The following is a 26,027-nucleotide window of genomic DNA, read 5'->3' on the forward strand; positions in this document are numbered from 1 at the left end:
CGAGAGTCATCTAGTCCCATCCCCTGCAATGCATGATGTAGGGTTCAAACACACAACCCTGAGATTAAGAGTCTCATGCTACCCTCTAAGCCAGGCATGTAACAACATGTCAATCATGAGACTCCCAGTCAACTGTGGGGTTGTTTGTGGTCAGTCGCAGGGCCTTTCTCTGCAGCATCAGATGCAGACATGCAGGCGCAGGAGGCAGGCTTAGCGTGGTTTTCCCAATGGGGAAGGGAGTGGCTGCTGGAGACAGAGGAGGAGCCACGTGGGAAGGCTCCCTTTGACAGGGAGGGAAGGAGGGAGGGAGAGGGCAGGCGCTATCGGGATCCACGTCAGCTGCGTGGCTCCTGTAGACAAGGGGGAAGAGAGATCGCACGCTGTTTGGGGTGTGTGGGTATGTTATGTACTAAGTTTGGATCCTAGAACAATAGGCAGGTAGGATCCTAGAATGCAACAACTGATTGGCTTGCAGGAGAAGACCCATCAGGCTCCAGGAGGGAAGCAGAATCAGCCAATCATTGTGTAAATAATGTATATAAAGACCCGAGATTGGTTTTTCTTTTTTTGGGGGGAATTCAATCACTGTTTTACAAGCAGCAATAAAGAGCACAAAATCACTGCAGGACTCCAAGTATATTTCAGGGTAGGAGCGGTTTCGCACAGGACAGCTCTGCAGCCCAACTGGTTTGAGGGGGGGAGAGAGAGAGCTGCTGGGGGAGAGAGAGAAAGGCTGGCTTGGGGGGGGGGGAGACAGCTAGGTGCTGGCCCACCCTGCACCCATCCCTGGGTGGTAGATCACTCCCTGTTTTTGATAATGGATCATAGAGCAGCAAGTTCCTGAATCCTGTTCTAAAGCACAGTGCACAGTACTGGTCTTTGGCACTGACATGATGTCCTCACCCTTCTGACAGCCCTCCCCACGCCCACAGGCAAATGGGTTCTGGTTGTGGAGGCATTTCCTAAAGGTCCTGCCCCCTTTAAATCCCCTGCTCACATTCATATTTCATCACTCGGCTTAAGGACGCTTTCATTCTGCCTGGCAGCTGAGAGACAGTAAGTAGAACTACCTTGCTCTGCTCTGAGAAGTTTGGTAAGGGAAGACAAGGCTTGCAACATGGCCAGAATTACAGAAGCCTGATCAGTAGCCAGTAACCAGTGGGGATCCAGTCAAGGATTCTTGTTAGTGGTATTAGGCCCTACTTTTTGTGAAAAGTGTACCCCACATTTCACAAAAGATTTCAGGGTATTTAACGATGCATTCCTTTGGAAGTGTTGCAAATCTATGGCAGCATTCCCCGACCTTGTGATCTCTAGATGTTCTGGACAACAATTCCCATCAGCTGGAACCAGCACCGTGTTTGCTGGCTGGGGATGATGGGAGTTGCAGTCTGGAGCATATGGAATTTACCAGGGTGGGGAAGGTTGGCCTAACGGGCGCTGCAAGGCTATGCCCTTTCCATGTAAAAATTTGTAGATCAGTGTTGCAGGAGGTCCCAGGTATCCTCCAGCATCTCCTAGTAGGGCTGGGAAGTCCCCTGTCTGGAACTTTGGAGAGTAGCTCTAGTGTAGACAGAACTAAGCCTGACTTAGAATAAGGCAATTTCCTGTGTTCCTAGAGCAAATCCCCTGCTAAATTGTGTATCTCTGATGTTGGAGGCACTTAGTCCAAGCTGAAGTAATCACACTTCTCTCCCGGGGGAAACACAAGATTCAGGAAGATTTTGAGCAGAGGAGGGAGAACCACATTTTCTGGGGAATAAATTCTCAAGGCTGTCATTCTTCCATTCAGTTTTTGCAGCTCGATCTGGTGCAGTCCACCTGCCATGGATCTCTCTACCAGTGCTGTGGTCTTCTTGTTCCTCACCTACCATCTCTGTGAGGCAGGAGATCGAAGATATAATTCAGTCCTCACGGTGTCCAATGGCGGGAAGTGGGGAGAATGGGGAAAAATTGAATTCTGTCCCTCAGGGCATGCATACGCATTCTCACTGAAGGTAAAGGCTTATCTATATCTTCTTTTTGATACCCTGATCCCAATCGAGTAGTCACAATAATATAATATAATATATATATTTTAAGTTGCTTTCCATCTTTCTTTCTGAACCCATTGCCTGCATATTACTGTCTGCAAGGTGCTTTGAAGTGTTGACTGCCATGCTTAAAGATTTAATAGCTCTAAAAAGTCTCCATGCCACTTTGTCAATCCACCCTGGAGAGGCTTAGAGTGAATTGCATTTTACATAAAAGAAAACAACCATGAATCTGGCGTGGAGGAAAAAAGGGACAAGGATACAGAAAAGTTTGGAGTGCAGTGAGCTGGCAATATTGTGGTCAGGTTTATCTTCCTGAAAAGTGAGCGTCCAACTGGAAAATACAGACTACACTGTTAGTGTGGAAGTAACCCAGGTAAGTTCTGCTGTTTTCTAGGAGGGTTGCCATACGTCCAGATTTTCCCTGACATGTCCAGGATTTCAACAACCTCCCCCCCGAAAGCTTAACAACTTTTTGTGTCTGGATTCTTGCTTCTTGAAATAATATGGCAACCCTAACTTCACAAACTGGAGGAAACCTGCTGTAGCACATGAAGACATCAGAGAGGGATTGAGGATGCCTTAGGCAGCCATTAGCAAGATCAATTTTTCTCTATTAAGTTTGCTTACTTGGGGCCCATTGGACTGGTTGCACCAAAAAGCTACTGTCTTTTGATGCAGCTCAGTATGTAAATCTCAATCCAGAACCAGTAATACTTGTACACAATTGTTGTTGTTGTTGTTTAGTCGTTTAGTCGTGTCCGACTCTTCGTGACCCCATGGACCAGAGAACGCCAGGCACCTCTGTCCTCTACTGCCTCCCGCAGTTTGGTCAAACTCATGCTGGTAGCCTCGAAAACACTATCCAACCATCTCGTCCTCTGTCGCCCCCTTCTCCTTGTGCCCTCCATCTTTCCCAACATCAGGGTCTTCTCCAGGGAGTCTTCTCTTCTCATGAGGTGGCCAAAGTACTGGAGCCTCAGCTTCACAATCTGTCCTTCCAGTGAGCACTCAGGTTTGATTTCCTTCAGTATGGAGAGGTTTGATCTTCTTGCAGTCCATGGGACTCTCAAGAGTCTCCTCCAGCACCATAATTCAAAAGCATCAATTCTTCGGCGATCAGCCTTCTTTATGGTCCAGCTCTCACTTCCATACATCACTACTGGGAAAACCATAGCTTTAACTATACGAACCTTTGTTGGCAAGGTGATGTCTCTACTTCTCAAGATGCTGTCTAGGCCTGTCATTGCCCTTCTCCCAAGAAGCAGGCGTCTTTTAATTTCGTGGCTGCTGTCACCATCTGCAGTGATCATTGAGCCCAAGAAAGTAAAATCTCTCACTACCTCCATTTCTTCCCCTTCTATTTGCCAGGAGGTGATGGGACCAGTGGCCATGATCTTCGTTTTTTTGATGTTGAGCTTCAGACCATATTTTGCGCTCTCCTCTTTCACCCTCATTAAAAGGTTCTTTATTTCCTCCTCACTTTCTGCCATCAAGGTTGTGTCATCTGCATATCTGAGGTTGTTGATATTTCTTCCGGCAATCTTAATTCCGGCTAGGGATTCATCCAGCCCGGCCTTTCGCATGATGAATTCTGCATATAAGTTAAATAAGCAGGGAGACAAAATACAGCCTTGTCATACTCCTTTCCCAATTTTGAACCAATCAGTTGTTCCATATCCAGTTCTAACTGTAGCTTCTTGTCCCACATAGAGATTTCTCAGGAGACAGATGAGGTGATCTGGCATTCCCATTTCTTTAAGAACTTGCCATAGTTTGCCGTGGTCGACACAGTCAAAGGCTTTTGCATAGTCAATGAAGCAGAAGTAGATGTCTTTCTGGAACTCTCTAGCTTTCTCCATAATCCAGCGCATGTTTGCAATTTGGTCTCTGGTTCCTCTGCCTCTTCTAAATCCAGCTTGCACTTCTGGGAGTTCTCGGTCCACATACTGCTTGAACCTTCCTTGTAGAATTTTAAGCATAACCTTGCTAGCGTGTGAAATGAGTGCAATTGTGCGGTAGTTGGAGCATTCTTTGGCACTGCCCTTCTTTGGGATTGGGATGTAGACTGATCTTCTCCAATCTTCTGGCCACTGCTGAGTTTTCCAAACTTGCTGGCATATTGAGTGTAGCACCTTAACAGCATCATCTTTTAAAATTTTAAATAGTTCAGCTGGAATACCGTCACTTCCACTGGCCTTGTTATTTGCAGTGCTTTCTAAGGCCCATTTGACTTCACTCTCCAGGATGTCTGGCTCAAGGTCAGCAACCTCACTACCTGGGGTATACGGGACATCCATTTCTTTCTGGTATAATTCCTCTGTGTATTCTTGCCACCTCTTCTTGATGTCTTCTGCTTCTGTTAGGTCCTTTCCACTTTTGTCCTTTATTATGGAAATCTTTGTACGAAATGTTCCTTTCATATCTCCAATTTTCTTGAACAGATCTCTGGTTCTTCCCATTCTATTGCTTTCCTCTATTTCTTTGCATTGCTCGTTTAAGAAGGTCTTCTTGTCTCTCCTTGCAATTCTTTGGAAATCTGCATTCAATTTCCTGTATCTTTCACCATCTCCCTCACATTTTGCTTGCCTTCTCTCCCCCGCTATTTGTAAGGCCTCATTGGACAGCCACTTTGCTTTCTTGCATTTCCTTTTCATTGGGATGGTTTTCGTTGCTGCCTCCTGTATAATGTTACGAGCCTCCATCCATAGTTCTTCAGGCACTCTGTCCACCAAATCTAAATCCTTAAACCTGTTCCTCACTTCCACTGTGTATTCATAAGGGATTTGACTTAGATTGTATCTTACCGGCCCAGTGGTTTTTCCTACTTTCTTCAGTTTAAGCTTGAATTTTGCTATAAGAAGCTGATGATCTGAGCCACAGTCAGCTCCAGGTCTTGTTTTTGCTGACTGTATAGAGCTTCTCCATCTTTGGCTGCAGAGAATATAATCAATCTGATTTCGATGCTGCCCATCTGGTGATGTCCATGTGTAGAGTCGTCTCTTGTGTTGTTGGAAAAGCGTGTACACAATTAGGGACATGTAATTATGAACAGATAACTGCTTATTCAGGTTGCAAGATAGTACTTTGGAAAATTCAGACTGCAGACGCAGTCTGAATGTGAGTGTTGTCAGAGTCCTAGTTTGGTTAACTACAATAGCACCCCCCCTTTTGTAAAACACACAATATCTATTTTCCATTTTGTTTTCTACATGGGTACTATTGTTGGCTATTTGCAGTATGGTAGCGCTGCAGAGAGCTTGCTGGGGAGACCATGCATTAAAAAGGGACTCAAAAATAACTTAAACAAGGTTTTTTTATATATAATAATTTTTTATTAATTTTCCAATATAATCATACAATTTTATCCAAATTTTAACAAATTTTAACAAAATACTCTTTTTGGTCTTCCTTCAGATTTTCTGGTAATCATCCATATTTACCCTTTAATACGCATTCCTCTAATTGCATTGCCATTTGTCTTCCCTCCCTTTTCTATTTCTTTTTAACAATATCTCTTTAAATTTTACAGTGCTTCTTGAAACCCCACTAGCGTTGTTTGCACCTCACATATATTTTTCAGATAATCTACAAATTTTCCCCAATCCTCGATGAACTTTTGGTTTCGGGCATATCTTATTTTCCCAGTCAATTTGTCCAGTTCTGCATAGTCAGTCAATTTCATTCTCCATTCTTGAATCGTTGGTATTTCCTCTTGTTTCCATTTCTGGGCCAATAAAATTATTGCTGCCGTAACTGCATACTGGAATAATTTACAGTCTTTTCTTCTTATTTCTTTTCCTGTAATCCCTAAAAGAAAAGTTTCTGGTTTCTTAACAAAAGTGTATTTTAACATCTTTTTCAATTCATTATATATTGCTTCCCAGAAACTCTTTACTTTCTTACATTCCCACCACATATGGTAAAACGTTCCCTCTTTTTCTTTACATTTCCAACACTTATTACATGTTTTATACATTTTTGCCAATTTTGCTGGTGTAATGTACTATCTATAAAACATTTTCATTACATTTTCCTTCAACCCCATGCATGCAGTAAATTTTAAATTTTCCTTTCATAATTTTCCCCAGTCTTCAAATTGAATATTATATCCAAGATCTTTGGCCCACTGTATCATTACCAATTTAACTTCTTCGTCTTTCATATACCATTCTAACAATATCTTATACATTTTTGACAGAGTTTTATATTCATTATTTATTATCTCTGTTTGGAACTTTGAATCTTTTTCTGCACATCCACTTTCCTTTATATCTTTTTTAAGCATTTCATTTACCTGGAAATAATGCAACCAGTCATACACATAATCTTTAACATAGTCATATGGTTTTAGTTTCCATTTTCCTCCTTCTTTAATTATTAATTCTCCGTACATAGCCCATTTCCCTCTCGTGTTAATTTTCTTTACACACATAACCTCTAGTGGAGATAGCCAATGTGGAACTCTTGGCTCCAGAAGGTTTTTATACCTGTCCCATACTTCTATTAGTGAACTCCTGAAAATGTGGTTCCCAAATCCTTTGTGAACTTTCTTCTTATCACTCCAAAGGTAAGCGTGCCACCCAAATCTGTTATTAAAACCCTCTAAGTCCAATAATTCCGTATTTTCTAATTTTATCCATTCCTTTAGCCAGCAAAGACATGCTGCTTCATAGTATAATTTCATATCTGGCAGGGCAAAGCCTCCCCTTTCCTTCACATCTGTTAATAGTTTGTATTTTATTCTTGGCTTCTTGCCCTGCCAGATATACCTTGAAATTACTCTTTGCCAATCTTTAAAAATCCCTACCCCCTTAACAACGGGGATAGTCTGAAATAAAAATAACATCTTTGGAAGCACATTCATCTTTATCATAGATATTCTGCCCCAAAAGGACAGTTTCATTCTACCCCACACCTCCAGGTCATTCTTAATTCCTTTCCACACCTGAACGTAGTTATTCTGGTACAGGTCAATATTTTTAGGCGTTAACCAAATTCCTAAATATTTTACTTTCTTTACCACTTCTATTTCTGTCTGTTGTTGCATTGTTTCTATCTTATCATACTCCATATTTTTCACCATTATTTTAGTTTTTTTCTTATTCAATCTAAAACCAGCCACTTTTCCAAATTGTTCAATCTCCTCCAATACTTTTTTGACACTCTCCCCTGGTTCTTCCATTGTTATAACCAGATCATCGGCAAAGGCTTTTACTTTATATTCATTCTGACCTACTGTCACCCCTTTAATTTATTTTGTCTAATCATATTTAACAAGACCTCCAGGACCATTATAAATAACAATGGCGAGAGCGGACAGCCCTGCCTTGTTCCTTTAGATATTTTTATATCCTCTGTAACAACATTGTTAACTATCAGTTTAGCTTTCTGCTCTGTATATATTGCCTTAATGCCATTGAAAAACTCTTTTCCCACTTCCATATACTCTAAATTTTTCAACATAAAATCCCATACAATATTAGCAAAGGCCTTTTCAGCATCCACAAACATCAATATCACTTGTTTCTCATTTCTGGCAGTCAAATATTCCAAAATATTAATTATATTCCTTACATTATCTTTCATTTGTCTGCCTGGCAAAAACCCTGCCTGATCTTTGTGGATAATATTTGTCAGAATCTTTTTCAATCTCTTCACCAAAATTCCTGCAAATATTTTGTAATCCGTATTCAATAAAGAGATAGGCCTGTAATTTTTAACTTGAGTCAAATCAGAATCTTGTTTCGGGGTCAGAGTAATAAATGCTTCCTTCCACGTTTCTGGGATTTCTCTTGTTTTTAAAATATTGTTCATAACTTCTTTCAATGGAAATAGCAAAATATTTCTCATTTCTTTGTAATATTCTGCAGTAAATCCATCTGGTCCTGGGGCTTTACCCCTCTTCAATTCTTTTATCACCTCTTTGATCTCTTCCACTTCTATTGGAGTATTCAGCAGGTCTTTTTGTTCTGTTGGGATCATCTGCACCTTTTTATGTTTTAGAAATTTTTCTATTTTCTTTAAGTTGTTTCTCTCTTTATTTTTATATAATTGCCTATAGAAGTCCAAGATTCCTTTTCTGATTTCTTTTGAATTAACTATCTCTTCACCATTTACAATAATTTTGTTGATCGTTGTAATGGTTGTAAGGGGGTTACTTGTGCGTAAATTGCCTTTGGTTTAGTTTGCTTGCTTGCCCAACCATGCTTAGGCTCACAGCTCGCCCTCCGTGACCTGTCAGTCACTTGCAGAATCCGTCAGTGGGCGTTTCTTGAACCTCTTCCAGCATAAAAGCTGTTTGACGCCAAGTCTCCGCCTATGTTCCCTGCGCGGAACTCGTCTGCGCAAGTAAGGGGAAGGCTGGGGCGTGCCAGCACTCTCTCCACTAGTTTCTGGTGAAGGGTCTCGGAGCCCTGTCACCAATTCCTCCATCTCCCTCTCTTCTCTACTGGTGTTACACTGAATTCCTTCCCCCCTGCTGGTCCCCTCTCCGGCATCGCTCTGGAGCCCTGCCTCCGCCTCTCGCTCTGATGTCAGTTCCCTGACAATCGTGTTCTGTTCTTTTCTCTTTTTAATTTGCCATGCAAGTAGTTTTCCTGATTTGTTAGCAAACTCGAAGTTTTTCTGTCGTGATCTGAAATTATTTTAGGCTGTATTTCTACTTGCTGGATTCTTGGAGTCAGTTCATTTGAGACCCATATTTGATCAATTCTTGACATTGACTGATTCGGATCTGAGTAATAAGTAAATTGCTTCCCTAATGGGTGTCTAAGTCTCCAGATATCAACCAAATTACAATTCTTAGTCATCGAAAAAAAAAGTCTTTGGTAATTTCCCTTCTTTTCCCCCCAATAATATTTATTAAAGTTTTAGAGGTTACAAAAGTAAAAAATAAAGAGGGTTCTTGATACAACAGAATGCAATAAAAGAGAGATCTCAAAATGAGAAAAAAGACAAAATTTTGGAGAAAATAAAAGAAGGAGAGAAGAAATTAAGATTGAAACCAACGTCACAAGAGATTCTGAGAGAAATTAAGTTATATCAAGTACAATATATGAAACTGATAAATCAGGAAGTAGAGTGGAAAATTAAACAAATGAGACAAAAGACTTTGAGTAAGCTAATAAATGTGGAAAATTATTAGCGTGGCAGTTGAAAAAAAGACAGAAGTTAAATACGATTACAAATCTTGAGATCAAAGGGGAAAATATTCAGAATCCTGTGGAGATTAGAAAGTGCTTCCAGAGATACTTCAAACAACTTTATACTCAAGGGCCACAGAAAGAGACTGATATAGACCAATTTTTAAGAACTAATGGATTACAAAAAATATCTCAAGAAAATAAGATAATGTTGAACTATAAAATTACAGAACAGGAGATTGAAGGTGCCATTCAGAATATGCAACTGGGCAAGTCTCCAGGGCCGGACGGGCTAACCTCCAAGTACTATAGGACTTTGAAAGACTATTTAATTCAACCACTAAAGGAGGTCTGTAACGGAATTATGGAGGGGAAGAAGGCGCCGGAGACGTGGAAAGAAGCTTTTGTCACACTTATACCGAAAATAGAATCTGAAAAGACACAACTCAAGAACTACCGTCCCATCTCCCTTTAAATGTGGATTACAAAATTTTCGCAGACATTCTAGCTAATAGATTAAAAAGAGTGTTAACAGAAGTGATACATAAGGATCAGGCAGGCTTTCTACCAGGTAGACATTTGTCTGATAACACAAGGAACATAATTGATATTTTGGAGCTGCTGCAAATGAATATTAATACAAAAGCAGTATTGATTCTCATTGATGCGGAGAAGGCCTTTGATAATATTTCTTGGAACTTTATGAAGAAAAATCTTAAGGGAATGGGAGTGGGACAGGGGTTTGAAAATGGTATAGATGCAATCTATTCAGAACAAAAAGCAAAATTGATAGTCAATGTGGTGACAGAAGAATTTAAGATAGAAAAAGGAACACGTCAGGGCTGCCCTATCTCTCCATTACTATTTATTTCGGTCCTGGAGGTGCTGTTGAACATGATTAGAAGGGATCGGTTGATTAAAGGAATTCAGGTCGGAGCCAAACAATATAAATTGAAGGCCTTTGCAGATGACCTGGTTTTGACATTACAGAAGCCAGAATCTAGTACGAAAAGGGTTTTAGAATTGATTCAAGAATTTGGTCATGTGGCAGGATTTAAATTAAACAAGTAAAAACTAAGGTTTTAGAGAAAAACTTAACATCAATGGAAAAAGAAGGGTTTCAGAATGAGACAGGTTTAATTGTGGCTAAGAAAGTGAAATGCCTAGGGATTAATATGACTGCAAAAAACTTGAATTTATTTAAAGATAACTATGAGAAATGTTATTCAGAAGTTAAAAAGGATTTAGAAATTTGGTCAAAATTGAAGCTTTCCTTGTTGGGTCGAATTGCAGCTATAAAGATGAATGTATTGCCAAAAATGTTATTTTTGTTTCAAAATTTGCAGATTGTGGACAAGATGGATTGTTTCAAGAAGTGGCAGAAAGACATCTCTAAATTTGTCTAGCAGGGCAAAAAGCCCAGAATAAAATTTAAAATATTAACTGATGCAAAGGAAAGAGGTGGGTTTGCCCTGCCAGACATTAAGCTTTACTATGAATCAGCAGCATTCTGCTGGTTGAAAGATTGGCTGCTTCTTGAGAACACTGACATTTTGGATCTAGAAGGCTTTAATAACGCTTTTGGGTGTCATGCATATCTATGGTACGACAAGGTTAAAGCTCATAGAGCATTCAAAAATCATATTGTCAGGAAAGCAGTGTTTAATGTCTGGACAAGATACAAAGACTTATTGGAAAGCAAGACCCCAAGGTGCTTGCTCTTGTTCTGTCGGTGGTGTTGGTATCACTTTCACTGGGGAATCCAGTCCATAGGATAGTGTTGCTATGTCCACTATTGGTGATCTTCTATCCAATACTTTTTGCTCTAGCCCTCTATCTGGTGATCTTCTGTCCAATGCTCCTGGCTCTTTTCCAAGTTCCTTCTGCAGATTTTCTTTGTGGTTACTCAAAAACTTTTCTTTATGGTCAACTGATCTTATTTTTATTTTCCTTCCTTTGAAGCTGAAGGATAGGCCTTGGGGGAATTCCCACCTAAAGAACATTCTATTCCTTCTCAGCAGGGCAACCAAATCTCCATAATTGGACCTAAGGTCCAAAAGATGTTTCGGGATATCTTTGAATATTTCCACTCTTGACTGCAGTATTACCAGGGTCTTCTGATAGTGCCAACCCAAAATTTTATCTCTCTCTTCTTTAGATCGGAGTGTAATCAAACAATCTCTCACTCTATTCTTCTTCCCTCCTTTTCCAAGTCTAAAGGCACACAATTTTAAATTCTTCTTGTTCCAAATCCAACTTCCAAAACTCTGCAAATTCCTTCGTGAGAAAGTCTATTAAAGTATCCTTCTCCAATTCCGGTACAGCTCTAATCCTCAAATTTGTCTGTTTTTCCTTAAGCTCAAACATAGAGAGCATCAACTTGTGGTCCTCAAGTTGCCTCTGTAGATCTGGGACTCTCTTTGTTTCCAATTGTGTTACCTTGTCTTCCACGGCAGCAACTTTTTCCCTGGCTTCCTCTGCGGTCTGTCGGGTCAAAGTAGATTCCTGTATCAATTTCTGAATAGATTCTATGTTGGTATTCACCTTTTGTCCCAGATTATTTATACTTTCTGTATTTAAATTGATTTTAGTATTTGAAGCATCCACCTTTGCATTTGTCGCATCCACTTTCACATTTGTCGCGTCCACTTTCGCATTTGTCACATCAACCTTCTTATTAAGTTGCTCCAAAGATTCATTAATCTTAGCTAATGCAATCGCTAATGCTTCTTCTGATGTCATTCCTCTTGGTTTGGATTGTGTTGGTACCGCTGCAGGCAAAGCAGAAAGACCAGATGCTGACGCTCTTCGCTGCCAAGTCTTCCCAGATCTTGTTGTTTTATCTGGGAGTGACGAATCTACTTTTTCTTTCCCATCTGCCATAACACTTAAAAAGTCCAAGGTCAGTCCCACAGTCCCACAATTTTATCTTACAAGTGGAAAATTCCCCTGCTCTTATAACAGTTTCAGAGACTTCCTCTAGGGGGAAACAGTTACAATCCGTGCTTGTATCAATCCAAAATAATGCCTTTTAAAACACAGCTCAAACAGGAAAGTTAATTTCAATTTTCAGATACTTTCCCTCCTTTTTAAGATCAGAAGGGGACAGCTAATAACAATGTATCTCTCTTACTCAGCTAGCTGTCAGCAGATGATCTAATCACAAACGATGCACATTTCAAAATACAGCAGTCTTATTGTTCTGTTGTTCTATTGGCAGCCCGTTCCCAGGTTCTGAGCAGTGGAATTTTAGCTCTCTTCCCTCTCTCTTGCAGGTATATATAGTCCAAAAACTCCCCCCTCTTCTCCTGCTTCCAAGGGGGGGGAGTTACTATTTTTTGGTGTTGAGAAATTAGTCCTTTCCGATCGGCTTTCCAAGGCTTTAGCTTGCAGCCTCTTTGCTTTGATCTATTTACAAAAGCGGAAGGCAGACTTCCTGTTTATACCTCCCCGCTACAGTACCTAATTAAATCTTTTTTCTTCTTTAAAAGTTTCCAATTTGTTCTACTCATGGGTAGTTACTTTTAGAATCAAATTGTCCTCAGGAAAAAGTCAGCGCTCTCCGGCAACGGCTGTATGGCTTCACTCCGTGGAAAAAGCAGTCGATTCACAGCACCACGCTGCTCACCCAACTTCGCTCCGGAGCCCCGAAATCGGGTTCCCCTGCGAGTAGGGGAGGCGCAAAAGGTGCCCACCGAATCCCACGTTCACAGGCTTCACCCACCTGTGATTTTTACGGGGTCTCCGACTTCGCCGTGGCGGCCAGACCCAGTTCCCACAGAGCAAATTCCTCCTGATCAGAGGAATTCCGCCATTACCGATGGTGCTAACCCGGAAGTCCTAATTTCCCTTCTTTATTTGATCCTTCTCTTAGTCTATCCATCTCCAATGACACCACTCCATTCATATCTCCCATTATTATGATTTTCTTTCCCCCCCTTTTAAAAGACATTTATTAATCAAACAAAACAAAAGAGAAAGACAATAAAAAACAGCACAATCCAACAAGACAAAAAAGCACAATAAAAAACATAAGAAAAAAATAAGTAAAAACAAAAAGCAAAGAAAATCTAGTTTTTTGCTTGTTATCTTTATAACCCTCTTTCCTGACTTCCTCACATCTCCCTTTTCTGTGTTCCCCTTTACACAATCAAATTCAGCAATTCCTTACCCTCTTTCAAATCTTATTCAATATTATACATTTCAACCTATTATGTCTTCGGTTTTTCCTTTCCTTTTAAATCCATTTTTACATGTTCTTTATAACTTAATCCCTTATATCATTTTGTTTAATTTCGACATAATTTTACTCTGGTCTCTTCACCCTTTTCTTTTAAAACATTTTTGCATATTCCTTTTAACTATGTCACTGATGCCATATTATCTTTATATCCAACATCATTTTAACATTCAAACATTTTACAATGTTTTTGGAGATATTCTTTGAACTTCTTCCAGTCCTCTTCCACCGACTCTTCTCCCAGGTCTCGGATTCTGCCAGTCATTTCTGCCAATTCCATATAGTCTATCACTTGCATCTGCCATTCTTCCAGAGTGGGCAAATCTTGTATCTTCCAATACTTTGCGATGAGTATTCTTGCTGCGGTTGTTGCATACATAAAGAGTGTTCTGTCTTTCTTTAGCACCAATTGGCCGACAATGCTCAGGAGGAAGGCCTCTGGTTTCTTAGGAAAGGTATATTTAAATACATTTTAGTTCATTATAGATCATTTCCCAGAAAGCCTTGACCTTTGGGCACGTCCACCAAAGGTGAAAGAATGTTCCCTCAGTTTCTTTACATTTGCAGCATTTGTTGTCAGGCAAGTGATATACTTTTGCAAGCTTGACTGGGGTCATGTACATCATTTTCATAATATTTTCTTTTAAGACATTACATGCCGTAAATTTCACACCAGTGGTCCATAACTGTTCCCAGTCAGCAAACATAATGTTATGACCAATATCTTGTGCCCACTTAATCATAGCTGATTTGACCGTTTCATCCTGAGTGTTCCATTTTAACAGCAAGTTATACATTCTCGAAAGTATCTTAGTTATAGGTTCTAACAATTCTGTTTCTAATTTCGATTTTTCCACCTGGAAGCCTATTTTTTATCCAAATTAAAGGCCTCTCTAGTTTGATGATAATGTAACCAATCTTGCACTTTATCTTTTAGTTTCTCAAAACTCTGCAATCTCTTTTTTTAAAAAAATATTTTTTATTAACATTTTTTTGTTTAAATCACAATGCCAATAAGACAATACAACATAACATCTCTTAACATGGATCTTTTCACTTCTTTGGACTCCCTTGCATCTCCCGCTCCTGCATTCCTGATTATAATTTTATTCAGCAAATTTATCCCCTTATTTCTAGTCTTCATGTCTAATTTTCCAATGTTATATCTCTAATTTTAACTATCATTTTATTCAAATCTTAAAAAGTTTAAATATAACCAACATATTCCAAAGTTTTTATCTTTTCTAAAATTTATCTTATCTTCATAGTTCACTTCCTTCAACTCAATGGTGCCAAGTTGTTTATACTCTAGCATCCTTCTTAACATTCATACAATTTACAATATTTTTGTAAATAAATCTTGAATTTCTTCCAATCTTCTTCCACCGTCTCCTCTCCCAGGTCTCGGATTCATTTTTGAAAGTACTTTAGTCTTAGGCTCTAACAATTCCATTTCTAGCTTCGATTTTTCCACCTGGAATCCTAGCTTTTTATCAAGTTTAAAAACTTCTTTAATCTGAGCATAATGTAGCCAGTCTCGCACTTTGTCTTTCATTTTCTCCTGACTCTGCAATTTCCAATTATCTCCATCTTTTTCTAATATTTCCCAATACTTCGGCCATTTGGCCTCCATATTGAGTCTTTTCCGGGCCTTAGCTTCCAATGGTGAAAGCCACCTTGGAGTTTTATTTTCCAATAAGTCTTTATATTTTGTCCAGACATTGAACACTGCTTTTCTGACAATATGGTTCTTGAAAGTCTTATTAATCTTAACCTTGTCATACCAAAGATATGCATGCCACCCAAAAGCATTGTTAAAACCTTCTAAATCTAGTAGATCAGTGTCCTCAAGAAGTAGCTAATCTTTTAGCCAGCAGAAAGCTGCGGCCTCATAATACAACTTCAAGTCTGGCAGGGCAAAGCCCCCTCTTTCTTTCGCATCAGTTAGTATCTTAAACTTAATTCTGGGCTTTTTGCCCTGCCAGACGAATTTAGAAATATCTCTTTGCCACTTCCGAAAGCACTCTGTTTTGTCCACAACTCGCAAAGTTTGAAACAAAAACAACATTTTTGGCAATACATTCATCTTAATAGCAGCAATTCGGCCTAACAAGGAAAGTTTCAATCTTGTCCAACTTTCTAGATCTCTCTTAATTTCTGACCAACATTTCTCATAGTTGTCCTTAAATAAACTCAGATTTTTTGCTGTTATATTTACCCCTAGGTATTTTACTTTTTTAACCACATTTAACTCTGTCTCTTTCTGAAACCTTTCTGACTCTGTAACTGTCAATTTCCCCCCAAAAACCTTAGTTTTTTGCTTATTTAATTTAAATCCCGCCACCCGACCAAACTCTTGAATCAATTGTAATACTCTTTTCGTACTAGATTCTGGCTCCTGTAATGTCAAAACCAGGTCATCTGCAAAAGCTTTAAGTTTGTACTGTTTCGCTCCGACCCGTATTCCTTCAACCAGCCGGTCTCCTCTAATCATGTTCAGGAGCACCTCCAGGACGGAAATGAATAACAAGGGGGAAATAGGGCAGCCTTGCCGTGTTCCTTTTTCAATTTTAAACTCTTCTGTCACCACATTGTTAACTATCAGTTTAGCCTTTTGTTCTGCATAGATCGCGTCTATCCCATTTTCAAATCCCCGTCCCACTCCCATCCCCTCCAGATTTTTCTTCATGAATTTCCAAGAAATGTTGTCAAAGGCCTTCTCCGCATCTATAAAGATTAACACAGCTTTTGTATTAATGTTTGCTTGCAAAAGTTCCAAAATGTCAATAATGTTCCTTGTATTTGCAAACAAATGTCTGCCTGGGAGAAAGCCTGCCTGATCCTTATGAATTACTTCATTTAAAACTTTTTTAAATCTGTTTGCTAAAATGTCTGCAAAAATTTTGTAATCCACATTTAAAAGGGAGATGGGACGGTAGTTCTTAAGTTGTGTCTTTTCAGTTTCTGATTTAGGTATCAACGTGATGAAAGCCTCTTTCCACGTATCCGGCGCCCTTTTCCCTTCCAAAATTTCGTTGCCTACCTCCATCAATGGTTGTGTCAGATAGTCTTTCAATGTCTTATAATACTTGGAGGTAAGGCCGTCAGGTCCTGGGGATTTGCCCAATTGTATGTTCTGGATGGCTTGTTCGATCTCTTGTCTTGTTATTTTGGAATTCAGGATTGATCTGTTGTCTTGTGACAGTTTTGGTAGTCCATTCTTTTTCAAAAATTGTTCTATCTCAACCTCATCTTGCGGCCCTTGAGTGTACAATTGTTTGAAATATCTCTGGAAACACTTTCTAATCTCCTCAGGGTTCTGTATATTTCTTCCTTCAACAAAACTCTGCAATCTCAATGTGTCTCCATCTTGTTCTAATATCTCCCAATATTTCGGCCACTTGGCCTTCATATTGAGTTTTTTCAGAGCCTTAGCTTCCATAGGTGATAACCACCTTGGGGTCTTGCTTTCCAATAAGTCTTTATATCTTGTCCAGACATTAAACACAGCTTTCCTGACAATATGGTGTTTGAATGCTCTATTAGCTTTTACCTTGTCGTACCACAGATATGCATGCCACCCAAAAGCATTGTTGAACCCTTCCAAATCCAAAATGTCAGTGTTCTCAAGAAGTAGCCAGTCTTTCAACCAGCAGAATGCTGCTGATTCATAGTACAACTTCATGTCTGGAAGGGCAAACCCCCCTCTTTCTTTAGCATCAGTCAATATTTTAAATTTTATTCTGGGCTTTTTGCCCTGCCAGACAAATTTAGAAATATCTCTTTGCCACCTCTTGAAACAGTCCATCTTCAGCTTCAGTCTCCAATCTTCTATTGTCGGTATCTCCTCTTGTTTCCATTTCTGGGCCAGTAAAAGTCTTGCTGCTGTGGCTGCATATTGAAAAAATTTACAGTCTTTTCTTCTAATTTGATTCCTAAAAGAAAGATCTCTGGTTTCCTTCCAAATGTATATTTTAACATCCTTTTCATTTCGTTATAAATCACCTCCCAGAAACCCTTCACTTTCTTACATTCCCACCACATATGATAAAATGTACCTTCTTTTTCCTTACATTTCCAACATTTGTTGCACGTCTTGTACATTTTTGATAATTTTACCGGTGTAATATACCATCTGTACAACATTTTCATGACGTTTTCTTTAAGTACTGTACATGCAGTAAATCTTAAATTCTCTTTCCACAGTTTTTCCCAGTCCTCAAACTGAATATTATAACCAAAATCTCTGGCCCATTGTATCATTACCGATTTGACTTCCTCATCTTTGGTATTCCATTCCAACAATATTTTATACATTTTTGACAAAATTTTACAATTATTATTTATCCCCTCTGTCTGGAACTTTGAGTCTTTTTCAATATAACCCCTTTCTTTTATATCTTTTTTAAACATTTCGTTAGCCTGGAAGTAGTGGAACCAATCATATACGTGTTCGTTAACTTGTTCGTATGGTTTTAATTTCCATTTTCCTCCTTTAATTATCATTTCACCATAAGTAATCCATTTGCCTCTCATATTTACTCTCTTTACACTCATAACCTCTAATGGTGATAACCAGTGTGGAACTTTCGGTTCTAGTAGGTTTTTATACCTATCCCATATTTCAATCAATGAACTCCGGAACATGTGGTCCCCAAAGCCTTTATGGACTTTCCTCTTTTCGGCCCATAGGTACGCGTGCCATCCAAATCTATTATCAAAACCCTCCAAGTCTAATAGTTCTTTGTTCTCTAATTTTATCCAGTCTCTCAACCAGCAAAGACATGCTGCCTCATAGTATAGTTTCAAATCTGGCAGGGCGAAGCCTCCTCTTTCCTTTGCGTCTGTTAATAATTTATATTTAATTCTCGGCTTCTTGCCCTGCCAGATATATCTTGAAAGCACTCTTTGCCACTCTCTAAAAAATGCTACCCCCTTTAATATGGGGATAGTTTGAAATAGGAATAACATCTTTGGAAGGACATTCATTTTTATCGTAGATATTCTAACCCAAAACGATAATTTCATTCTTCCCCACACTTCCAAGTCCCTCTTTATTCCGTTCCAAACCGGTATATAATTATTTTGAAACAAGTCAATATTCTTAGGAGTTAACCATATTCCCAAGTATTTAACTTTTTTCACCACCTCAATCTCTGTCCTTTGTTGCAATATTTCTATTGTACTTTGATCCATATTTTTTGTGATTATTTTAGTTTTTTTCTTATTTAGTCTAAACCCTGCCACGCTTCCAAATTTCTCAATCTCATCCAAAACTGCTTTTACACTTTCTAAGGGTTCTTCAATCGTAATTACCAGATCATCAGCAAAGGCTTTTACTTTATATTCATTCTGACCAACAGTTACCCCTTTTATTAATTCATTTTGTCTCATTGACCTCAGGAAAACCTCTAGGACCATTATAAATAGTAATGGCGAAAGTGGACACCCCTGTCTAGTTCCTTTTGTTATTTTAATATCTTCTGTAGTTACATTGTTTACAATTAACTTTGCTTTCTGCTCTGAATAAATTGCCTTTATCCCATTAAAGAACTCAGTTTCCACCTCCATAAGCTCCAGATTCTTCAACATAAAATCCCAATCAATATTGTCGAAGGCCTTTTCTGCATCTACAAATATTAGTGTAGCTTGCTTCTCATTCCTTGCAGTCAGATATTCCAAAATATCAATTACATTTCTTATATTATCTTTCATCTGTCTGCCTGGAAGGAAACCTGCTTGATCTTCATGAATAATTTCTGTCAATATTTTTTTCAATCTATTCGCTAAAATCCCTGCAAATATTTTATAGTCTGTATTAAGCAGTGAAATAGGCCTATAGTTTTTCACTTGTGTTAAATCTGAGTCTTGTTTAGGGATCAGTGTAATGAAAGCTTCTTTACATGTTTCTGGGATGTCTCTTTCTTTTAAAATGTTGTTCATTACTTCTTTCAATGGTTGCATCAAAACCTCTCTCATTTCTTTATAATATCTTGCTGTAAATAAATCTTGCTGATTTATTTAATTCCATCATCTCCACTCTAATCTTTTCTTCCTCTCGCTTCACTTCCTTCATTTCTTGTTTCATTCTCTTAGCCCCTTCCTCTAGTGAATGAGTTCTCTTAGACACCTCTTTTATCTGCCCTTTCAGTTCATTAACTGTTTCATCGATTTTTTTATCCATTTTCCCAATTTTATTGTCCACTGATTCTAATTTTGTTTCTAAATTCTTCTCAATCTGTTTAATTTCTGCGAACATCCTCAAAATTTCTGCTTTAAATTCTGTTTATTGTTTAGACCCTTTCCTCTCTGCAGGTGTCTCCCCATCTACCCCCTTCTTCTGCTGATGTGACATTTTCCAAATTTTATATTTTATGTTTAGCCATCTTAATCAAAATTATAGAATATAGTCTAATTCATGATCCAAAAGAGGAAACAAAAGGCTATTCCACCAGTATTCCTAGTTCGGGTACAGACCCTGCAAAATAATGTAATGATGTAATGGAAAATCAATCTTCTTGCCACCACTTAAGCTATATCCAAATAGGTTTTTGCCAGTTAGTCCACAGTTGTCTCCAGGAAGAGTGGCTAAAAGTCAAATTAAATCCACCCCCCAAAAAAAGGAGATCCACAAGAAGATAGATATCTTAGTCCATAGGAGAGAGAGAGAGAAAAAGAAAATCTTAATCTTAAATTATGTCCACTTGTCTATCCAAATATCCAATATCCAATATCCGGAGGTGTCAGGGAACTGCCATCGGAGAGTCAGGTGGTGGAAGGGCTCAAGGAGGGTAGGAGAGCCTCGGATGCTGAGGAAGGAACCAGCAGGGGGAGAGAGAGAGTTCCAACAGAAACTCAGTTGGAGGGATGGCTCCAGGATACTTCCAGTGAGAACAGTGGAGAGGTTTCAGGACCTCCGCTGGGGACGCCTACTCCGCGTAGGAAACTGTCACGCAGAGAATCCAGAAGGAGAGTTTCCGTTAAGGAACTCTTATGTTGGTGTAAATTCCGGAAATGCCCACTGACAGATTCTGCCAGCGATTGAGGTAGCTATGCACCCATGGCTCCACGGACTGGGAGAGTTTAGGAACTGATTGCATGAGTTGAGAGCTCAACCATTTACGCACAAGCAGCCCCCTTAACCCATAACAGGAGGTAAAGTTTTTTAGATGCAAAAAAAAAAAGAAAGAAAAAAGGAAAATCCAATTCTTATATGTGGAAGTAAAAGAGGTTGCTGAGTTCTAAAATTAAGTAGACATTTGTTGCTTTCCAAAAAGTATACCTCTCGAAAGGAGAAAACTAAAGGGAAAACTTGAAAAACAAATTGTAATTATGCATTCCCTCCACTAGGGTTAAAGTAGTTCACTTCTTTCTTTTTTTAAAAAAAAAAAGCAAGGAAAAAAAAAGAGTAGAAGTTCCAAAATTTAAATTCTTTGGGTGACACGGGAACTAAGTTCTTCTTTTATAGTTAAGTTCCAAAACAAAGGTTCCAAAACAAAAATTTGAGGGTCTTATATTCTTTGTCTTTGCTGTAATGCGGCAATCCCAAGTGAGTCTTATTAATGGAGTCAGAAGCTCCCTTTCCGTTTCAGAGCTCTTTGTTCTTTTTAAAAGTGAAAGTAGGAAACCACGACCTCCTTTCGCTCCCTTCTGTTACATCGAGGGCTTCAAACAAATATAATCTTCGCATTCTGCTCCCCCCCTTTTAGCTTTTATAGTCTTTTTAACTTGTAACTTCTAAAAGAGTTACTTTTCCAAAGTTCGGGGGGAGAAGGAAAACAGTAACCACTAGCGGCAACTTACTTGCTGTTTCCAGCCCTGTGCGCTGCATTCCAGGCCTGTGCGCTGATTCCAGATGACAGCCGAACTCCTTACTTTTATATTTGTACGCCAAATCCTTCCTTAGTCAATCTCCTTTTAGTTTATAGTCCAATTTGGTTCGGGTTTCTTCTGTTTTGAGAATGGAGCGCTCCTCTTGCAAGCTCCGGGCTTCGCTATTTGGATATAGAAAATGGCTTCCCTTAGCCCGCTGCCCGCTCCGCTGTTCTCTTCACCCCTTTTGGGGGTTACCTGACGGCCGTGCGGGTTGCTCTTGCCTTCGCTGGGAACCTGACCCTCTAGATATTCCCTAGAGGTTAATTTGGGGGCTACTGCGCCCTGTAGCACCCCCTTTTATCCAAAATAGCACAGATTCACCTCGCGGTAAAATCCTCGCTTGCGGGAGAGTTGCGCTCCACCGGAGGTCCCTCTCTTTGATGTTTTCATTCTGTATTTCCAGTACTGATCTCAGCCTCAGGTTGACTTCCCTCTGTCTCAATTCATTCATAGCAATTGCATCTTTAATTTCCTCCTGGGATTTATTTATTTCAATCATCTCCACCCTCAACTTTTCTTCCACTCGCTTCACTTCCCTCATCTCTGATTTTGTCTTTTTCAACCCCTCTTCTACTGATTGTGTTCTTTTAGAAACCTCTTTTATTTGTCCTTTCAGTTCATTAACTGTCTCATCAAATTTTTGTCCATTTTCCCAACTTTATTATCTACTTGTTCCATTTTATTATCCACTTGTTCTAATTTTGTTTCCAAATTCTTTTGACTTTGTTTAATTTTTGCAAACATTTTCAATATTTCTGCTTTAAAATCCGATTCTTGCTTGGATGCTGTCCTATCTAATGGTGTCCCCCTTCTGTTCCTTTCTTTTGTGCCATTTCCAAATTTATCCCTTAAAACTTCCCCACCTGATCAAATCACAAATATACCTAATTTACAAATTTAAATTCAAACGAATAACAAATATATATAATCAGAAAAATGACAGAAATAAATAATCAAAATCCTTTGCAAATGAAAATACTTGCTCCCTCAATGATTTTTTTTTTGGGGGGGGGAAATAGAGGACACACCGCCAGCACACACAAAAAAGCAATCTTCTTGCCCGCAATTGGGCTAATCCTTAATTAGATTTTTCCTTCTGCCTTTATATTTGTAATTCAAATGGGTTACTATAATTAGTCCAAAATAAAATTAAATCCAATAGAATCCAAATAAAATTTTATTCTGAAGAAATAAAGATGGTATCCAAACAAAAATTGAGTCCAAATAAAGTTGCAATCCAAAAAAAAAAAAAAGGAAAGGAAAGAAGAGAAGCAAAGAATAATTGACTTGATTTCAAATTCAAATTATATTCCCTTTGGTCACCCCAAGGGTAATAATGGGTTGATGATAAATATCTGCCGTTGCATTCCAAAAATGTCCAGGAAAGAAGAGCCTTCGAGGAAAGTAATAAAAAACAGGAGAGGGGCCAAGATCGCTTTAAAAAATTTTTTTTCCCACTGACTTGAGAAGGTGGCCAGAAAAACAAGTTGTAATAGCACAATCCGTGCACTAGGGAGTATATGGCCAATTTTTAAAAAAATCAGGAAGAAAAAATATAGGTTAATAAATCCCAGTACCCAAATTCCATCTATTACTTTGATGTCCAAAATTTATGTCCAATTCAAAAAATAAAAGTTAAAAAAGTGAAGAAACAAGGGGGATATGCCAAATCGTTGCTGTTGTAGCCTTTTCAAAAATGCTTCTCTATCAAAGACAATCGAGTCAGAAACCGCTTGGAACTCTGTCTTTTGTCTTTTAAAAGTGAAAGTGGAGCAGCAAGAAACTTCACTCTAAAATTGTCCTCTGTTCCATGAAAGATCTTTATTCACCACCATAGTTACATTCTTTCCCCCTTTTAACTTCTTTCCCTTCTTCCAAGTCCCACAGGGTTACTTTTAACTTCTTTATTTTGTTTCTAAAAGTTACGGGGAAACAGAAACAATAGCCACTAGTGGCAACTTACTTTCGTTTTCCAGCTCTGCATAAGTTGCTGCGTCAAAGCTGATTCCAGATGACGGCTGAACTCGAAAAAGAAAACCTTGTTAATCCGGAGCCTTCCTTAGTTCCAAATCTTAGAATTTGCTTTTATATTGGGTCCAAATTTCTTAGTTTTGAGAGCGGAGCGCTGCTCTTCGCAAGCTCGGGGCTTCGCTATTCGGATGCAGCAATGGCTTCCCGATTGCCTGCTGACCTGTTCCGCCGTACTCTTCACCCTTTTAGGGGTTACCTGATGGCCGGATGGGCAGTTTTAGGGCACCGCCAGGAACCTGAAGCCCTGGACACCCTCCAGAGGCTTGCTGGGGGGCTACTGCCCTCTGTAGCACCCCTTTTCCACCCGAAATAGCTGGGATCCCTCGCTCTGAGAAATCCTTCACTTGCAGGAAGATCGCACGCCTCCGGAAGTCAAACAAGGTTTTAATAAGAAAAACAAAAATTCCATTTACACTAAATACATCAACAAACCAGACCCAACCACCATCCCATCCCCCAGGGAAATGGGAGAGCTAGGTGCTGCTTCTTATATACTACACCCAATTGCTGACACAGTTTAATCAATACAACTCAGCAGCACCTGCTATGTTTCACAGCTGTAAAGCTGGGTCTCGTTAGTTTGCTCTGGCCCCTTAAAGACATACACATCAGGTGGAACAATGATCAACCTTTACATTTAAAGAAACCATTCAACATATTACTTGTTTATTGGTTTTTTGGGCCTGGTCTTACTCTGTGCACTTGTAATTTTGTACTTTTCATTTTTCAATAAAGAATATAAAACAGAGTCCTAGCTTGCAAAAACAGCTTTATTGCAGTCTCTTTCTCTCATTTGCACCAGACAATACAGTTTTCAGAAGGATTGCAAGTTGATGATACTGGCCTCAATGGCATCCGTCTCCATTGCAGTAGTGGTGGAGTTGTACAATCTGCTGTTGGACCGTAAGCATCTTCTTGATTTTTCTCTTGTTGCTTGGAAAGTGATGATGTGAGGGGCTGGGTGAAATCTATCAAGTTTCAGCACCAGGGGAGGATAATGTCAGGGTCCATCAGCCTCATTCTTAGCTATCTGAGTCTAACGATACCAACTCTAGGTTGCCTTCCAAATTTCAGAGAAACCCAAGCCCCACATAACAAAGAGAAAGGAGACTGCAACAACAGAGTACAAAGGAAAGGAAAAGCAGTGTTTCTTCCTGAGGACCACACATGCCAAGGAAAGAGAGAGCAAGAGGAAAGCACCATCTATCCTGAGAGTGGGGAACCTCAAGCCCAGGGGTCAAATGTGGTCCCCCAGGCTTCTCTGCCTGGTCCTCATGAATATCTGTGATTGTCAGGGGTCAGGAAGGAGTGGCAGGCTGAGTATGAAAGGCCAAGACCTACCTAACCAGTGGCTGTGCCTTCCTGAGAGAAAGTAGGCACAATACTGCAGCTCTCCTTCCTGGCGGATGCACTGGCTTAAAAGGTCAATGCCTCTACTCAACTGCTGTTTAGCAGAGACCTTGATCCTGTGGGGTGCAGTTGCTGCCTTGCCCGTGGCTTTCTTGCAGGAACGTTTTTACCACTTAGCTTAGTGGATTCCATCCTGCATGGTGCTTGTCACTGGACTTCATGAAGAAGCAGCAGCACCACACAGAATCAGGCCGTTCTGCTTAGCATTTATTAGGCAAGAGCAGCAAATGCTATGTGGCACCGATGTACCCTGACCTTACAAAACAACCCCATTCTTAACAGCTGTTTGGGGTTTGAAACCCCTTTAAACATTCTTTAGCTCCATCTTCCAGGGCCAGATTTGGAGGGTGTGGTGTGGGTGGACCCTGGGTGGCACAGGGCAAATCCACCTACAGCCCTGCTTAGAAGTTGAAGTTTGGTAGACACACTATACCTGATGAGGTCTACAAAAGACGCATTTTTAAAATCTGAGGAGGCAACTGCCCTCTTGACTTTCGTGTTGGAAAGCAAATCATTCCAATTTGGGTTGTATTTCCAGAGAGGCAGACATTACCATGTTGTCTCTTTTTTTTTTTGCAGGTTTGGAGTGTGGTTAGAGGCTAAGAAATGCCCCAAGGGCTACCTGGTTGCCTTCACTCTGAGGGTGGAAGCCGATCAAGGGCTAGGTGATGATACAGCAGCCAACAACATCCAGTTCAGCTGTGACAATGGGGCTGTACTGGAGGGCCAGTCCACCGACTTCGGTAGTTATGGCCAGTGGAGCAAGCGCTGCACCGCTGGTGCCATCTGTGGGATCCAAACAAAGGTGGAGGGTATAACTTCAGTTGATATCACTGGACTCAATGATGTCAAGTTCTTCTGCTGTGACTGAATCACCTGGGCTTCATCCTGCTACAACACAGCTGCCTGTGTTCTAATGGTTTGTTGGCATGAAACTTAACCAACAATAAATCTTAACCAAAGAGTTGTGTGTACCTTTTGGAGCTTTGCCCCTTCCTGATCTCAATTCCTTAACCTTGCGTGACTTGGTTTTGGATGGGAGGCCAATGCAATACGAAAGAGGGTACCATCCTAGACCCGTAGTGTGATATCTTTTGCCCATTGATCTTGCCAGGCCCACCAGCCTCTCAGTTTGTCCCATAAGGTTCCTTTGAACAAATTGCACCCACTTGCCAATCACCAGCCATCTTAGGCAAAGAGATCTCTTATGTCTGATCTAAGTACCATGCGGTAAGATTTGAGGATTTGAAGGAATCTGGGCACCAAGCATAGCAGCCAACTCCTGGGGGCCGA

The 26,027-nt window shown here is 39.8% G+C and overlaps 2 protein-coding genes across 3 annotated transcripts in view; both read left to right on the top strand.

Moving 5' to 3' along the window:
• LOC309369331 (vitelline membrane outer layer protein 1-like) overlaps window positions 1-26,027 on the top strand; it is a 38,181-nt gene that overhangs the window by 10,492 nt on the left and 1,662 nt on the right. The gene's annotated exons all lie outside the window — the stretch shown is intronic.
• On the top strand, window positions 1,028-25,803 carry LOC309369333 (vitelline membrane outer layer protein 1-like). The gene is made up of 4 exons (XM_081910195.1): window positions 1,028-1,056; window positions 1,793-1,997; window positions 24,127-24,227; window positions 25,314-25,803. Exons 2-4 carry the CDS (start codon window positions 1,827-1,829, stop codon window positions 25,603-25,605), a joined length of 564 nt encoding a protein of 187 aa, XP_081766321.1. The 5' UTR covers window positions 1,028-1,056; window positions 1,793-1,826; the 3' UTR covers window positions 25,606-25,803.

The sequence above is a fragment of the Podarcis melisellensis genome (genome assembly GCF_964234715.1).
Source record: "Podarcis melisellensis genome assembly, chromosome: 4".
Classification (NCBI taxonomy): Eukaryota; Metazoa; Chordata; class Lepidosauria; order Squamata; family Lacertidae; genus Podarcis; species Podarcis melisellensis.